The 19770-nt window shown below is 35.3% G+C and overlaps 1 protein-coding gene across 1 annotated transcript in view; it reads right to left on the bottom strand.

Moving 5' to 3' along the window:
• Positions 1 to 13117, bottom strand: part of ephb2b (eph receptor B2b) — a 145360-nt gene extending 132243 nt beyond the window's left edge. The window contains exon 1 of the mRNA XM_043252519.1: positions 13003 to 13117. Coding sequence (XP_043108454.1) covers positions 13003 to 13072 — 70 coding nt within the window. The 5' untranslated portion in view covers positions 13073 to 13117. The remainder of the gene's footprint in view (positions 1 to 13002) is intronic.
• Positions 13118 to 19770: the final 6653 nt, after the last annotated feature.

The raw sequence follows: 19770 nt of genomic DNA, 5'->3' as shown, positions 1-19770 counted from the left end.
GTAATTCGATTTTTCACACAGGATCAAAGTAGCCGCCTCCGGAGACCATCAATCAAGTGGTGTTGTTTGGCTGGATTTAGAGAGATGTCATTCAGAAATATTTAACATTTGACATTCCATCTGAACAAATTAGTTTTTTTCTTCTAAGTATGGCTTGAAATCTGTTAAACAGCTGTTTATACTACACTTAGGGGCCATTTGTACGTTTTCGGGGCCAAGGACGTTGTTACAGTGTATTTTCCTACAATTTTGCAATTTTTGTTAGAGCAATAGAGTATCGTTTTTCATTTTTTGGTTTACATCCTGCATGCATTCCGCAGGTAACACTGTGACACAGTTTTCTTCTCATTTGACTGTGTTAGGATCTAATTACAAGTCATTTATGCATCTGGAAAAATCTCTGCCAAAGTAACTCTTTCTGCATTCAAAGTATATTTTAATAAGGATGCTTTCCTTGGGAAATGAACCCAAAGCCCTGGTGTCATAAGTACCATGTCAAGTCAAAATACAGAAGCACTTTCTTTACTGAAAGAGTCCAGATATGTTTTCAGTACTAATAACAACTAATATGAAAAGAAAAATACATTAATGTTATGGACGGTTTGCTTTAATTGCTTAAGCATTAAGAGCAAACTTTACAGCTATTACAGCAATTTTACTTATTACTTTAGTTGATGATTAAAAGTATTAAAATCAATAATAGTAAATGCTACAATGAAATTAGGCACCGCCACACTATAAAATACACTATAAAATTTGATTATCCATTGTGGAATTTGCTCAAAATAATTAGCATTTAAATAATTAGCACTTTTAAACTTTAAAAACTGATAAATGACAGCAAGGCATGAGCAATCTAAAATTAACACAAAAATGCTAAATTAAAAATACCACATGAACTAATGCCAATGATGCAATTTTTAAGAAATTAACAGTAATATTTACAAAAGTACTTTGGAATTTTAAAATAAATGTAAAAAAAAAAAAAAACTAAATGGAAATGTGACATAAAACTGGAGTAATGGGTGCAAAAAAATAAATAAAATCAATAAAAAATAATATATCAGCTTTGCACCACAGAGATAAATTACACAAATATAAAATAAATATAAAATCTATAAATCTATATTGAAAAATATATTGCACAAGTGTGGTAGTATATTTAAAAAAAATATGCTGGTATAATCTAAAAGATTGATTCAGTTATGCTGTTAGTTTGATAAATTTACTTATGATCCACATGAGGCACATATCTGACTAAATGTTTACTTTAACATGATAAGACAGTGTTGGGAATTAAAACAAACTTTCAAAAGAAATGGTAATCTGTATCACAGCCATATGAAATATTAAAACCAAATAACATATTCATATAAAAAGTTTAGATTTATCTATTATCCCGCCAATGACTCCAAAAACCATCCAAATGCTTAGAGCACCGCTCGGCACTTCATTCACCACCCGGGCATACACAATGTGACAGAAATGCAGAGTTTGGGTTTGGGGGCACTAATGAAATTAAGGCGCTAGAGACCGAATGTGTTCCCTCTCACAGCTCTCATGAGCTGGGTCTTTAAAGAATTGTTCAGGTTCACCGAGCAGAGCTGCGACTCTCTGGTGCTGTCATGTGCACGGGAGCATGAAGGATTTCATTTCAGAATCACGCGGAGGTCACCTCCCCAGTGTCTTGTTTTTAGAGAAGCATCTTATCTGAAGTGTGAAGGTGGCTGTGATTAGAAGTCGAGAGCAGGAAGGGAAGCGAAAAAAAGAATAAAATCAGGGCGTTGAGGGCGAGGTGGCAAGTTTTTTAACTTTGATGCTAATGCGAGCCGAAAACGCTCCTCTAATGCCGCTGCTCCAAATGGGAAAAATTGACTTTCCGAGGAGAGGTGCCACACGCCAGCACTCTGAGAAGCCGGAAAGAGGCTAAGTGGAGTGTTCTGAGCAGGCAGCAGCGAAGCCTGGAGCACAAGCAAATATTTCATGAGTAATTTAATATCTGGAACATGAACGCTTCCTCCGTATCACGGGTTGCGAGAGGACACAGACAGCCAGCGATCTGGGAGAGAGAAGGAGTCGGGCGCGCGGGGGAAGACGATGGAGACTGGCGTAGAGAGGAGGGGGCAAGAACGGTTTCTAAGGGCCAGTTAAGGGTTGAGAACACCCGCTATACTATGCTCTGGGTCATTGCCTGGACTCAATCTGTCTTGGCCTAATGCGCCTTGAACGGCGTGCCTGCTTTACGGTGGGGCCAACGGCAGACGCACGCAACCTATCAGCGGGAGTTTTGCCTTGTCATCCTGCAGGGTCCTCCCTCGGTAACCTCGGTGACCGATCATGTGTAATGAGCAGCCATTAAAATAAAACTGCCGCTCTAGCGTTTTGTTTTTTGGATTCGCGGAGTCGTGTCTGCTCTACCTTGATTGCACGGCCGTATCGAATGAATTGCAGGGTAAACGTTGCACGATGTCGTCCATGGGTAAGCGAGATGCAGCACGATATTTTCTAAGGGTGTTTTTTGTTGAAGTCGGGTCACTAAAATGACAAGCAGCTCCGCAGAGCCACAGGGTGTGTCTTAATCGGCTCCCTAGTTCTGTAATGACTGTACTTCCTAGTGAGACCATATCGCAGGACCGTGCCATAGTCAAAATCATTTGTTCAGCAAAAATGTTCACTCTCTAGAAAATGCATTTGTAAATGTATGAAACTAGAGGCATATTTTTAGTCTTTAATTTTGACTTTCTTTTTAATTTGCTCTCTTTATGTATCCCTGCATTAAAGGGAAAGAATGGAGCAATTTATATTTGTTTGTATTTGAAAAATAATGACTTAATAATAACAAATAATAATAATAATAATAATACACACACACACACACAGCCATTTGGGATCAACTCATGAAGTATCTCATGTTCATCATCTATTTTATCAAATAGAAAACATAGCAATATTGTGAAATATTATTGCAATTTGTAATATTGGTGTCCTGTTTTAATATACATTAAAATATAATTTATTTTTGAGACAATGCACTGAATTTTTCTCAGCCATTACTCTAATCTTCAGTCTTACATAATCTTCTGCTGGTTTATTATCGGTGTTGATACTTTTTTTGTGCTGCTTTATATTTTTTGGAACCTGGGATACTTTGTTTCTTAGATTTTTTGATGAACAGAGAGTTAAAAAGGACTGAATTTCTAAAAAAAAAAAATTAATTCTAACAATATAAGTCTCTGTTATCACTTTTTATCCTATTTTTATCACATCCTTAATTGCTGAATAAAAAAAAATATTGACTTCTAAAAAAAATGAGTGCATACTGTAACATTTCTACTTAACCACTGTTATTTTTTACATTTTTTTAAAAATTATTTTTTAAAGAAGTAAAGAATCACGAAATAAGCATCACAGTTCCCAAAAATACTGAGCAGCATAAATGTTTCCCAATGCTGGTTATGTATCGTCATATTAGAACAGTTTTTGAAGCATCATATAACACTGAAGACTGAGTAATGAAGCTGAAAAATTCTGCTTTGCTTCACAGGAATAAACTGTGTTTATTAAAAATAGAAGAGTGTTATTTTAAATTGTGTGTGTGTGTGTGTCTGTTATAACATCAGATTACTGAAGGATCACGTGATAATGAAGACTGGAGTAATGAGGCTGAAAATTTAGCTTTGCTATCACAAAAAATAAATAACACGACAAGATTAAACTTAAATACAAGATTAAATTTAAATACAGTTTTTATAAGAAGGATCAAATAAATTCAGCCTTGAGCATAAGAGACAACAACAACAGCAAACAACAAACCGGTGATACATTTCTGAACAATAGTGTCTTAAAAGTACCTCACAACAAACAAAACTACATTTACTTTAATTCTGAGTTAAAACAGTTATAAATTATTTACAGAAATATGTAATGTATTAAGTTTTAACGCCCTAATGTTTCTAATGTCAAAATTCATGTTCGAGATATACTGATCCACAGCGTCACGAACCAGGGAAGGATATGAGACAAAGTAACAGTTTCCCCAAGTGTAAAGCATCAGTATATCATTAGGAGGAAAACCAAGGACAACATGCAAATTAGCAACAGTTGCTGAAGGTCAACCGCAGGAGTGATTTAAATTCAAAGCATGGCTACACATCACTACATTATCTGTAATTATTCTCAGCGCGGCCAGTAAATACATGACTTTAAGGATGGCATTATTTATCATTTTCCCTGTCTAATGTCCCTAATTGGAGCCAAGAGTTCTCTAACAGGCAAATATCCCTTGTAATGGTGTTAAATAAGTGAATTATTCACACGCACATTTTTTTTCCTCATTTTTTAAAGCCATCTAGGTAAAGCTAGCTCGTGATAAGCGTGTAAGTACAACTCTGGCATGCAGAATCGGTTAGAAGCTTGTGAATGTTTAAGAAATCCCTGGGAAAACACTGGCAGCAGAAATGATGTTAGTGTTTATAAGAACACGGAGCATGTATTAAGCAAAATGTACAACTGAAAGCATACAGCACAGCTTAAAGGACAGCTATGATGAACAGCTCGTAATGTTTGAACCTCTTTAGGAGGTTGTATAAATTTATATAATAACATACACATATATATATATATATATATATATATATATATATATATATATATATATATATATATATATATATATATATATATATATATATATATATATATATATATATATATATATATATATATATATATGTTCTTATATGCTTACATGCAAATTAATTTACATAATTGTAAATATAAAAAAAAGCACACACACAAAATTAAATTGAATAAAAAAAATCAGAGGACAAATAATATATGTGACAACTTTCCTCAAACTGAGTATATGAATAATCTTGTCCAGAAAATATATCAACTAATAAAAAAAAGAATAAATAAATAAAACTTTATATTGTGTCTTTTGACATTGCGCTTTTCAAGAAACACAAACCCAAACACATAAAACAGTAGTTTGTAAAATATACAGTTCTTGAGCCTGCCTTGGTGGTTTCCAGGACAGGTTTGTTTTCAGTTACTGATAAAAAAAAATAAAAATAGAATGATACTGAAATTTTAGTTTGGAGGCTAAAATTCAATATTTTATATTCTAATTTATGATGTATTAAGGATACAGCAGGGGTTTAGACTGAACCTTCGCTAAAAACATGCACTCATAATCACCAACATACAGCCTTTGTCACAAAACTAAAGGTACTACACAGTAACACTTTACTTAAAGCCTCAATACAAGTAGTTATGATGCATTATTTATGCCCTTTATAGCACCTTATAATGCACTGCATGTACAATCTCATAATAATCATAACCACAGTTAATACATTATATCACAAACATTTATTTTTGCACTACGCATTTTAAATTTGTTTATACTTACAACAACGCACATTCTGAATAGTTACAATGCATTACAGCTTTTAATAAAACTACAAAATAGTTAGTTAGTTAGTTAGTAAGTCAGCATCTTGGAATTGCTATTACAAGATTTACAAACACAATTTAAAACCAAGAAAAAAGTCTCCGAGTGATACGTACTTAAAAATAAAAATCATAATAAAAAATGCTACTATACTTGTTTAATTTTATCTTCTGCTGAAGCTGTTTCAAAGAAGATACGTGAACCTTATTTTAACTTTTGCCTCCATTGCCCTGAGGACAAATGCACAGGTCAGCAGATAACATCCTAACATACTGTAGCTGTTCTGGACAAGCAATTGGTTATTCCCTACTGCTGCAAGCAGCCGCTGGCCCGTTTTATTCTGAACGCTGATCAAAGCCCTGTCCTTAAGCCTTAATCACTCTAATGGCTTTTGATTAGAGTGATTACAGATCAGGTCAAATGGGACACACCCACAACTAGACACTCTATGACAGTTCAGTTGCAGAGTTTTGCATTTTTAGCAATAAAATTTATATATATATATATATATTTGAAAATAACAATAAAACTCCAGTACATTGCACAATATTCAAAAATGCTTTATAGGGCACAGGGGTCCTTGGTTCAAAAAAGTTTGACAAACCCTGTGATAGCGAGAGCTGGCATTTCAAAGAGTTTTATAAATATGAAACAGAGACGAACCAATTCACCCGACCATGTTTTGATTCACACTCGCTTAGCTTTCAAAAGCTCTCAGAAGGGTCTGGTTTAATTCCCTTTGAATCTGTATTGAAATTCTTAATGTGTATAATTTTCCATCCGCTTCGATCAGACACGGCGACCCTTACTGAAAACCGGCCGAGCCGTATGTGTTTAATCAAAGTGTGGGACATAAGTATGCACACGCTTACATGACCGTGTGCACTAATGCAAATGCTCAGAGAAAAAAACGTGAGTGCAGGAGTGCACGTATGCATTAGGGGACGGCCACGCTTCCGCTGCGACGTGAACGTCTGTATGAGAGCGCATGTATGTAACTGTAATATTTGCTGTAGGCATTGTTCTCTGCGAAAGAGGAGGCCGTTTGGAAGATGCCCTCCTGCTGGACCAATGCCAGACTGGATAACGGGTGCGATTCAGGGGTCACTGACTGGTGAGAGCTGACCTTATGAACTCTGAAATATTAGTTGGCCCCTGTCGATTCTCTTACCGCCTCTAGCTTCTCTGCCCGGTTACACTGTCTGAAAAGATCAAGTGGAGAGGGCTGCCATTCTGTTGGCGCAGCCTGCATTGCGTAGAATAAAACAGCTTTTCCGTGTCACTGACTTTTCATTTCGCGTAGATGTCATTTTGTCAAAAGTAGCATTAATTCCTTAGGTGTTCCTAAGTCGTTCCTAAAATACATAACCTTTGTTATTTGCTAACCAGGTTGTTTCAAAGTAATATCCTAAAATTACACACAAATGTCTAATAATAAGAATGTCAAATAATTCTAAATGATATTAATCATATTATAAAAAAAAAAACATTAAGTCAATTTTAAATTAATTTTGACTCACACTCCTTTTTCTTGCATGCCTAGCATTTGCTTTCGATAACAGAATGTACCGGCACTTTAGTTGCAATAATGGAAGCATACGGACAAGATGGCTAGACGTCTGAATGAATATAACTTGAGTAATGAGCTGAAGTGATGAAAAACTAAATATGTTTTGCCAGTAACAGAGGGAAAGTTTGCTGAATTCCACATGAGAGTCAATTACAGAAAAACAGTGTAATGAATCATGTCTTTGCCATATACATATAAACTGTTGTACTCTTTATGTTGTGGGGATTCTCTGTGATTACAGCAGTGCAGCACAATAAAGGAACACTTAAGATCCCTAGGGATATTGTTCAAGAGGTCCGAGATGTTTAGATATAGATATAGAATACATTTATATGTGTATATATTTCTGTATTACTACTACTACTACTACTACAAATAATAATTTGCAAATGTTAAATTAGAACCATTAACAATCTATCAATCTATCTATCTATACGATAATGTAAATGTCAGTGGTTTTTACTTTATCTTATATTTTACAATAAAAATAATATAACAAAACAAAATCTCTACCTAACGTTGTTGTAAATGACCATAACGCTCACGAAACTCCCAAAGAGCAAATTGTAGGTGAGTTCCCACTCTCCTGCTTTGCTTCAGTGTGCTCCAAAGGGCTAGAGGACACTCTGGATAAAATCAGTAAATGGATCTGCACAACCGTCAGCAGTGAAATAGGCATGAAGCCTGAAGAGGCACTCACAACAGATGGAATTTCCACTCCATTGTATGGCATACAAAATGTAGGATGGACGTTACACAAAAACACACGCACAGGCCCTGTTCTCCGCCGCTTCTCTCTCGCTCGCATACACACACACACACACACACACACACACACACACACATATGCAGGGCAGGCTTGGTGGCCGTCATCTGACCTAGACATATTGGGTCGTGCTGCTTTGTGGGTTCCTACAGAGCACGTTGTGTCAAAATGCCACACTCCCGACGGAGGGCTGAAAACAGGTTGAAGGTCAAGGTGACCGGATGAAAACAGGAGGTACAGGCAATCAGCGTGAGGAGCACTCAAAAGCAAAGGGGGTCCGTTCTGTTTGCCCCAAGAAGGAGAAGCGAGAGGCAGAGGCCCTCTCATTATTTCAGAGTCTGTGGCAGCAGACAGCAGACACTGCGGGCGACAAACCCGGCATTCACAGCAACCTACTGAGGCATGAGGCGGGGGGCCAACATGGGTGAAAACATTGTGTACTATTGAGAGACAAGTGGCAATGGTGTTTTGAGTGTTTTCTTCTGCTTCGGTGGTTCTAAAAAGGATTACGCTGAATATTTAGGCATTCTCGACACAACGCTAAAACTATCACAGAAATCTATAACAAGTGCGAATGATTAAAGGAACAGTCCACCTAAAAATAAAAATGTAAAACTTCACCCTCAGGCCATACAACATGTAGGTACGTTTTGTTACTTCACTGGAACAGATTTAGAGAAATGCAGGATTGCATCGCTTGTTCACCAATGGATCCTCTGCAGTGAATGGGTGCCGCCAGAATGAGAGTCCAAACGGCTAAAAAACTAATAATCCGCGCAGATTATAAATCCAGTATGATAATATTGCTTTCTCCAGCAAATGTAATCTTGTATGAATACGCAAACAGTTCTAAAACACGTCTCTGGACGTTAAAGTTAGAGGACAACTTTTCACAAGAGAATATTTTGGCCAGAATTTATGGTTTAAAGTTAAAATGAACTTGTTTCTTTTAAACACACAGCTTTTTGTAACACAAAACATTAGTGGATTTGGGGTTGTGTGGTTATTGTGATGCTTTTATCAGCTGTACGGCACCCATTCACTGCAAAGACTCCACTGGGGAACAAAGGATGTAATGCCAAACCTCTTAAAATTGGTCCTGATGCACAAGCGAACTCATCCACACCTTTAAGGAATTCTGAAGTTATGGAATATGTAGTTCAAAATGCAGTATACTGATAGTTTTAATAAGAGTATCACAAAAATGCCAATATTTTTTATTTGCTCATCCTTACCCTAAGGATTCATCTTGATTGTGTCTATTTGATCGGAAAAATTTTGTGCACGACAGCAGATGACAACTGTGGCCACGTCTTGGCGCATCAATGCCGAATAAAACATTTGGAACATGGCTGTAAGGCACTGCAAAGCAGCCAGCTCTGTTTTAATCTGAACGCCAAATTCTTCTGGACCAAAGGGGAAAATGTCAGGCATGCATTTTGTTGACTGGAGCAGTGACATTGGTGAAAAACCACACGGCGCTCATTTAAGAAGAGGCTGACTCTGCATGCATTCTCTGGTGGATAGGTCACCCTCAGGGATGTTCAGACGACGCATCGACCCAGACTGCTCTCCAAAAAATGCTCGAAAATAAATACTAAGAGACATACTGTGATAACCTGAATAACTGTTAACAGATGTGAGTTTGGAATGCTTATTATTTAAAACAATAAATACAATTATTGGTATCCGACTCATTGCGTTTAGATGCTCTGCATAGATAAGTACTTCATTCATTAAAAAAAATGTGCTTTATATACTGCTACAGTATTATATACAGTATATTCTGTGAAATGCTTTACAACATATGAAATTGGAAACTGTTTTGTATAGCTTTTGTAATTATAATAAGGACTCAATTAATGGATTTTTATGTATTTATTGTTATGGGGGTGATTTCTTAAATCAAACATGTTCTGCTGGATTAACGTCTAGACTTTGCCTGGTCACTTTAGGGCATGAACTGTCCTAGTCAGTCTACGACCCTTGGCTTTGTCTGACCGCTTACAAGGGGGCTATTCGTTAATTATATATTCTAATCAACAATTCATGATATCTTCTTTATGCTGTGGATACTCAATATCGAGACATATTATGGATCAGAAACAACAGTTTTTAAAAACCAACAGTCATGCTTCATTCCTGTCCACCACACAGCTTAAACATATAGGTTTCTCTTATTTATAATTTATATATACACCACCATTTTAAATTATTTTTTTTATATTTTTGATAGATAAAAAAAAAGAGAAAAATAAAATATAAACAGTAATGCTGAGAAATCATAATGATCGTAATTTAAAATAATTTACTATTATATTATATTTAATTCTTGCGCTAATTTCTAATTTATTTTTTGTGATAGAAAATCTGATTTTTCTGGCTCATTACTGCAGTTTTCAGTGTCGCACTCACTGTGTAGCACACAGATTTTTCCTTTTATTATTATTAATGAAAACAGTTATGTTGTTTAATATTTTTATTTTATACAGAATAATTTGATGAATAGAAAGTTAAAAAAGAAAAGCATTTATTTTAATAAAAATATTTTGCAGCGTGCACTTGATCAATTGAGTGCATCCTTGCTTAATTAAAGTATTGTATCAAATTCTTTTAAAAAAGAATAAAAAGTGTTATTGACCCTCAAACATTTGAACAGAATGCAATAGAAATGTGCAAAAGAAGGTGAGAAATGAATAAGTATTGAAAAGCCCGTTTTAGCACTCACCCCACGTATTTTCACATTCACTTTGAGCTGTCTAATAACCTTTGCCTTGGCCCATATTGACAAGGATATTCTCAAATACAAATACATCCAATTTAAGTAAAGCAATTTTGTGAAAACCTGAAAAGAAGTGTTCAATGAGATGAGCCAGCTCAAAGTCGTGTGTAAATGCTGCTGATGCAGAATGTTTCCTCTAGAGGGCAGCACGGCATCAGGTTTTCCATCAGCCCACCTTATGTTACAATATCTTTGTTCTGTACGCCATCTTCTGGTCATACATTTCATCAACTTTTTGCATTTAGCAAAAAGCCTCACACTGCAACCTGTCTATTGTAATGACTTCAAACCAGTGATTCAGTTAAATGCCCTGTACTCCACTCGAATATTCTGTTTGGTGGGTTTAATAGAAATTCTGACCTAGTTATTTACAGCTGTTTTTTTACAACCTATTCTTTTGGCCAAATTTTCAAGTTCTCAAAAACATGGAGGCGTTTTTCAAAGCTTTTAACGCACCGGTTTGCACGCATGTTCTGATTTGCACGTGTGTTTTCTGCAAATTTTCATCATTTTGCACCTCAAAATAAAACTCCACCCCAAGATCGTTACCTCCATATTGTTTAAAAACCCGTAAACGCTTTGTTCTCCGAACACAATTAAAGATATTTTGGTTGAAACAGTGATGCTTTTCACTGCCAAGTAATGAACACTAGTCTATCTGCCATCAGTGGTTGAATCTGAATTTTTTATGAAGCGACGAGAATGCTTTTTGTACTCAAAGAAAATAAAAATAACGACTTTAATCAATAATTTGTCGCCTCTGTGTCTTTCCATATCATAGCCCCATTTTGAAGAGTATCTGCTGGGTGCAAACTGGCATCCGTACAGCTTCCCCTCACTGACAGAATTTCATTTGAAAGTGTTATATTACTGGACTTTTAGTCTTTAGTCAAACGTGCATGAACCATGGTAGTCCACACTGCAAGCACAGAACATTCACATCAACACAATTACCTTTTTCAGTCTAGCGCAAGTGCAAAAAAAATTACAGTTGTAATCAGTGATGCATTTGTATGCAGGGGCGGATCTGCCACCCTAAGAAAATCTGTGCCACCCCAGAATGACCGCATAGTAAAATATAATATAAGCACAAGACCTGTTACAATAATAAGCAAAGACCAGCTTAAAACATCATTCCAGCTTCAAAACATACCTAACCAGCTGTTTTTTATTAACAGAGAGTGCATTAGATGACGAAGATTTCACTATTTTGTACAGTATAAACTCTAGCACATGTTTTAAACCCTCAAACGTACAGTTGTCATCTTTTATTGTTGACCATTTTTTTATGTGTAAGTTACTGCATTTTTGCAGAACAGAGAAATGACTGCCTAGAGATGTCTCGTGTCATCAACAACCTGCTACAGTAGGCTACTGAAATCATGGCAAACGCGCAGAAGATGCTGAATTTAATCTTGTTTTTGTACTGTACTGTGTTGCGGTGCATACCAAGTTCATATACAATTCTTTGATATTTGCTTTTCATTTAGGCAGGCCTACTGCAGGATTGATTTACATAGTATCATACATCAGTATATCTGTAATTCAATTAGATTGTATACAGTAACAGACAATGGGCTGCAAAATAAAGCATGGATCCTAATAGGAGTTTTCTGTTACAGTGTTATTGATCTGCTGGGCAGTCTGTGCATTTGAATTATGTGGAAGCATTTAAGAAAAACTGTAACTAGATTGACACATTTGTAAAACAACTTGATGATTACAGACGTTCCCACCTCAGAACACCTAACAGAAAATCTAATATTGTTTTCATCAAGTTTCAGTGCTTTCAGTGATCAGGGTTTATTGCTTTTAGTCTTACTAAAACCCAATTTAAGTAACCTATGTAATAAGAACCACTTGTCTTTTTTCTTATTTTTCATTTTAAACTGTAGATGATTACTTCATAGTAATGAAATTTTTGTAAATGCAATTGTGTACCTCAGGCCATAAATTCCCAAAAACTATGCACGGGTGCTTGCTTTGGTGTTGCCACCCCTTTGCCCCCTAAATTTTTTTTTCTAAATCCGCCCCTGATTCTATGATGAATGAATATGTTATTTACATTTAGTTAACATTACATTTAGTTATCTGTACATACAATTAATGTTGCTTTGCATTTACTTTGGGTGCAAAAATCTCAAATCATTTTCTTGCAAGGCACATTATAGCTAGAGAAAGCATTAAAATATACTTGTAAATGTAATTACCAGTTTAAGTGTCATCATGAATTTGCCAAAAATGCATTTGAAATAAACCAATCACCTGTAACTGATTAAGTAAATAAATTCGACCAATGACTAAAAAAATAATGCTGGCCTGCCGGCTGAGAATATTACAATTAGTTTCCGTTAAAACATAATACCAATTGTATGCATTTTATACACCCGTAAAATAAATATATATATATATTTTCACATGGTACTTACTTGAAACAAAGCTCTTGAGTAAGATGCACTTTGTAGTAAGCAGGCCATGATCCAGGTCAATAGTCGCCATTTTGAAACGTTGCACCTGCTAAACATCAGTTCGCTGAACATGACCAACATTAATTATGCACAAATATCATTTCGTATAGATAATTTGGCAAAATATCCCTTTTTATTAAGTCCAATAGGTCATAATTTTTAAAATCTCTGTTTAATGCAAGTCCAGTTCAAAGCCTCTAAGAACATAGACTATGTGTCACATCTCTGGACTCTGTTATTGTTTTTGTCTCGTGCCATGTCCTCTCTGTGCCCTACCTTCCCTTTGTGTTAATTGTGTAATTGTCTTCACCTGCTCCCTGTTAATTTAGTCAATTTCCTTGTGTATTTAAGTCCTGTGTCTTTGTATTCCGGTTGTCTGATCGTCAATGTCCATACGAGGTCTATACGTGGTTTTTGTTCTGCTGGCCTTCATATATTTATTTTGCCCGTTTGAAATTAAATCTGTTTATGTTACTTGCCTTGTGCTCCTTCTCGCTAAACCCCGACACGTGACACTATGTTAATATTTTAAAGTAATTTCGCATGCATCATTGACTGCCATTTATGAAAAATCGAACCACAAATGAATAAGAAAATAAATACCTTCTGGCAAAGACTTTTGAAGCCTGTTCCAGAAACAGTCTGTCAATTGAATGACTTTAGCAGGTAGCGGCAAACATGCTAGCCATGTTAAAAAATCTAAAAAAATAAAAATAAAAAAAACACAGCAGGCTAAGAAAAGTCAATTTTTGTAGCGCGTTTCACAATCCATGTCGTTTCAAAGCAGCTTTGCAGAAAATCATACATTAATGTCTCAAGCCTTAAAGCTCCCAGTGTGCAAGCCAAGGGCAGCTGTGACAAAGAAAAACTTGTTAAGGAGAAAAAGAAAAAGGAACTATAGGGGGGAGAAAAACCTTGCAATGAACTGGACCGAGCCATTTCTGTGCAAAAATCAGATAGTCATTGATAAGCCTGTAGGTGGTCAGCGGGAGTGCTGTCTGAGGCAGAGTCTTTATTCAAACTCAAGAAAGACTGCAAAATGTGCATCAATAACATACCTGTGTATATATATATATCTTTTGGATGTCACTTCAGAAAACCTGATTCTTCTGGCTGACTGCGTCGTGTGTTTATTCCTGGACACATTTATGTGATTCATACCTCAGTAAGTTTCAAAGCACATCCAAGCTATACTTCGATGTATAGCTTTATATTCCACAGGAGGATTAAATATTGCATTGTTGTTCTCAAAGAGCTTTTATTGGTTTCCTTTTCTTTTTCCCTTATTACCGCTCTAAATCTGAGAGCCCCCAATTACCTCTAGAATTTCAGTCGTTAACAATTACATCCTTTTACTTTATGTTGCAGTATAAAGGCTTTCACCAATCTCTTGAGCGTTCCCGAAGTTAGAAGCATGTGAATTTGCACTTGCATTTTAATTGCATCTCCAAATTACATGCAAAGGTGGAAACTTCATTATAGTCTCATGAACAGGCATACAAAATTGGTATCTCGTGCCACAATAACCACAAATAGACGTGTCCGTTTTTTATTTTTGTTGATTGCAAATTGCTGTAGGCTGCAAATTATATTTTCACACATATTTTCCATATCGATCATTTGGAACAAAGAGCCCAGCCGACCATTGTTGTGTAATTGCGTTCAAGGACTGATGGCCATTATCACACGGCGCAAACATGCAGAATTCATTATATGATCTGTTTTCTTCTCTACCCACCTGTAAAATGAGCCAGGAGAGGAAAATAAACCCCAGAGCAAACATCAGGCAGTCAAATCATTCACCAGGACTCTCTCTATTTTTTTTTTTTGTGCATCCCTGGCAAGACGATTAAGTCAATGAGGACAATCATGGGAATGCGTAAAACCATCCATGTGACTTGGGGATAAAAATCATGATTGAATTGAACAGTCATGACATGTGGGATACAGGAGAACTAGCTATGTGACGCCCTGTGGATAAAGCGCAGCTATTGACGATGAATGAGTGTGTAATACCACAATCTGGAAATTAATTCTCTATTCTTTAGAGCATATTGCCTTCAAATCATGCTCTGCATCAAAGTCTGTCTATAACAGCAGGTTAAAGTGATTGGCTCTTCTTTCTTGGAAATCCTTAGGTAATGTCTTGTCAATGTATCGAGACAGATCAAGTGTGTAGAAAGAGGGCTTTACAAGCAATTGGCAGGTCTCTTGTGATATATATATAAAACCTCATCATGGCAAGCCTGCTTGAACCTAAACAACTTCTCAGAAGTTATTATGTATCTTGTCCTTGCTATTCTCTGTTTACTATATAAAAAAAAGCATTTATTTCATGCAATGCGCACAAAGGAATCTAGGGTTTCGTCTAGATGCAGAGAGCTCATTGTAAATGACAAAAGATTTAGAACTGCACTCCTAGCAAAGCAAGTATAATTGAAAATGTTTTCAGAATGAATTGGAGTTTTGTGCTTTCACTTGGTTTCATCTTCGTCGTAACCAGCTGAATTGCACTCGAGGGGCTGAATAATATTAGTTCTTCTCCAGCTGTCAGCATGACTCACATACGAAACACGTATGTTCATCTAAAGTACAGCTGGACTTCTACACACACTCACACACATCCACACACGCACCTTTTTTTGTCTCAGTAAAGGCCACCCATAAGGTTCTGAACCAAATCACTGCTGAAAAGCATCATCTTCTTTTCATCTTCTCTGGTGCTAAAAGATACGATTGTGTTAAAAAAAACATATTTTATTTTGTAAATAAGCATTTTAATTTTGCTTTTCTTATATAATCTTTTGCGTTTTGTAATCCTACTATTTTGAAATCTATTTAATAAAAAAAAATAAAATGAGGTGAATGAGGTATACCCCTTGCAATGCATTTAATACACTTTTAATCGTGGCCTAATGTCCAAATATAAGCAGCATTGCATGCCAGGCCATATAGTAATATTTTCTGCTGTCACTACAGCTCAATCATTGCACTGCCCATTCTCCACTGTTGGCAGATGTTGCAGATGGCAGATAATCCAGAATCTTGGGTCTGGTGCAAGCTGGATTTATCCATGGCCATGATACCAACATCTGTCGTGACTTCACAGTAAGCTATAGCAGAACACGAGAGAGCACTGAGTGTGAATACTCCCTCATCATCAAAGAAAGGTGCTCCTAAACCTCAAGAAAGGGTAAGTTCGTATTAAAATAGATGTGTTTATTGCAATTTGATAAAAGCAGTTACAATAGAAGAAAATGTGCGGATGCCGGTCGTGCTATAAACGATTATGCTAATGCAGTGTGCATAACTGCCATCTTCAATAGCAGTTCCTTTCGGAAGTGGAAAACATGACGAAAATTTATGTTGATGTTGAGAGTGACTGAAATTCTTCATTTTATATTCTTTTTTATTTTATAAATCTTTGTTATACACATTTCTTTATAAAATAAGGACATATGATGTTTGTGTATAATCATTTTTTATAGTGAATGTCATACCCGTTCTAAGCAATTTTTTGCATGTGTTTTGATATGTTATGATTTCTCAGTTTATAATGTTAAGTGGAAGGACGAAATGTGATACTGATAGAAAAATGTACCAGCATTATTGTAGCCTGTAGGAAACAAATCACATAATCTCTAATACCCAGGGTTCATGTAGAATACTTACTAACTGGTTGAATTTTGCATTCAAATATTGCACTTCTCATTGAAAAATGCCATTTGTGTGTTTACTATTTTTCTTCATCAACTTCATCTTTCTGTATCGCTTTTAATATATATATAAAAAAAGATTTGGCTTATAAAAATATTACATGGTTTAAATCTGCAAATATCAGGATTTCTGGCCATGACGGAGTTAGTCTAGACTGAGCATCTTGCAGATGGCCTCTTATATGAGCCACTGCTGTTTACTGTGTATTACTGTGAATGAGTTTCTACCATGTTGTGAGTCAGCCTGCAGGGACAGCATTAAAATGATTTGAAGAGGCTAATTTGTGTACATATATCATATAATTGGTGCCCAAATTATCCCTATGGAAAGAAAGAACGGTAAATGCAAATCAGATCATCACCGAAACTTTACTCTACAAAGGGAATTGCATACAAATGCATGATTTGACTTGGCCTGTAGCAAGGAAGGGAATAGTAGATTAGGTACCACTTGTTGACGACTACGACTTTTCTCTCAAAAAATAAAACATTTGCTAAGGTAGGTGTTAAGTATTGGGTAGGATTAGAGATGTAGAATAAGGCATTAACTTATGCTTAATTAGCGCTAATAAATGGCTAATATTCTAGTAATATGCATACTAATAAGCAAATAATAGGTGTAATCGTAAAAAAGTGTTAGAACTTTTATGTTCCAAATAATGAAATAAAAGCATATATAAAACCTAGTAAGTATATAACAACTAAGTAAAGCTAACTATATGTAAATAAGGTAAACTATTGCATTTTACAGTGTTCTAATTTTCATTTGCAGTAGATAAGGTTAGGGCTGTAGTAATTTAAAATTGTAGCAGTTTAAAAATTATAAAATTAAAACATATGCATATACATAAACATGTATAACTGTAAATATATAACAACTATATAACTATATCAACATAAAAAAAAAATGTCACATGACCTTACTGTGTTTGTCACATGATCTCATCACATTGCACATTTAATTCAGAAAGAGTCTTTCATGTTTAATTATGGAATTACAATTGCTTATTTTACAAGTTTTTTTTTTTGGTATGTCTTTATATTTCATAGTTTGACTACTTCAAGAAAGAGATCATTTTACTTACTAGCTAGTTTACACTTCATTGTGGGATGTGAGATACGCTGTATGCTCTTACGTATACTTCGTTTTGTGATCAGGTCATCAAGTCATCCTATGCAGAAAATATTAAAAATTGTAGCAATAATAGTAGTACGCTAGTGTGCTATTACAAATATACAGTCAATAATCTTCCTTATATATATATATGTATTTTTTTTGGCAGTGTAATAAACATTAAAATATATACATTAATATACATTAAAAATACATTTCCGTTAGCCAGTGTAGTCTTATCTAAGTGCAGCATCCATTTGGAAGACACTTGTGTTTATTAGCATGTCCTCAAGCACTCCCAGTCGTGTGTATTTTAACAATTCATTTTCAAATTCTTCATTTTGACATCTTTTGCTGTAAACATACTATAGTATTAAAGCCCTCTGTTGAGCTTCCTGTCCTATTGAATTCATCTATATCATTGAATTCTAATGTCCCTCCGTCAGTGAAAAAGCACTTTGTGAGCAGCAAGATAATTAGGACTCTTAGGAACTAAAATAATGAATAAGTTCATTTAATATGCAGTATTATGCTACCAGCATTGGGTTTGAATAGGAAAGGGACAAATTTCATTTGAAAATGTACCGATGAACACATCCTGGGTTTCTCAGAAAAACATAACCTTTGCCGTTAAATGTTAAGTAATACTTCAGTGTATGATACAGCTTGTGAACAGCAGTGCTTTGCTAAAAAATTCATGCCGCTTCTTTTGTTTGCTAGACCAAACGCTATTCTCTCAGGACAATGACTCATCTGTACAACAGATTTTGTTCTGATTTCACCCTGCGTTTATATGAATGTGAGAAAAGACCTGGTCTTTGGTGGGCACGTTGAGCCCCCAGGACTTTGCGTGTGACACATTTTCTGAGTTTTAATAGGTCACGTTCACATATAACTCGCAGGATGTGAAGGTTCAGATATGTGCTATTGTTCCCTGAGTAGACGGTCAGAGCCCGTAAGAGCCATGTGCTGTTGCCCTAGAGGGCTTAAAGTCAGGTTTCACTGGGTTTAAAAGGTGTGAGTCACATACTGATGTACTGAAGTTCTTTCTTATGCTGAGTCGATTGCAGCAGGAGACCTAAAAGAGCAGGATTTATTCAAGGGTGGCTGCTGCAGATAACTGAAAGAATGGTGAAAAAATGACAAGGCTTCAGCTGGATAACAGCTGGAGTGAGGAGCGCTTGTTTTATTTACAGTAAAGTGCTGAATGTAAATGTGTGTTACAACACAATTAACACGGTTAACAATTTAATTGTTATTTTCAAGAATGTTTTGGTAATACTTTACTTACAGCTTTTATGTAAAATGCAAATGCTATAATGCAATATGCATTTTAAATTCAGTTAGAATTATTGGTAACACTTTACAATAAGGTTCATTAGTTGACATTAGTTAACAACTTTGGTTAGTATGAACTAAGAATTAATAAAACTTCTACAGTATTTATTAATCTTAATAATGTTAACGAATTTTGACACCTTATTGTAAAGTGTTACCAAATTATTTATGAGAAATAATGTATCGCAACGCACATTATGAATGATAACCCTTTAATAACTCTTTATAATGATTGTAAAAGGCTTGAAGTAAAGTGTTTACAATGTTTTTTTGGAATGGTTTTTTATTTAATTTTAGTTTAGTCCTTCTTATGCATGCATGTTGGTTTAACCACATGATGTTTTAAAAAATATCATCTTGGAATGAACACATTTTGACTTCATGAAAAAAGTATTAGTTTTAATGTATGGTTGAAATGTTTTTTTTTTTCTAAGAAATGAATGGGCACTCAAATGATTGTCAACTCATTGGCCTATTAATGTACAAATTGCAACAAAAAAAACATGTTTTCATGTAATATAACAGAAGTAGCGAATTGTCTTGTATTTCTATATTTGGCAG

Source organism: Puntigrus tetrazona, chromosome 11 (assembly GCF_018831695.1).
Source record: "Puntigrus tetrazona isolate hp1 chromosome 11, ASM1883169v1, whole genome shotgun sequence".
NCBI classification, from domain to species: domain Eukaryota; kingdom Metazoa; phylum Chordata; class Actinopteri; order Cypriniformes; family Cyprinidae; genus Puntigrus; species Puntigrus tetrazona.
This window is presented reverse-complemented; position numbering and strand designations above follow the sequence as displayed.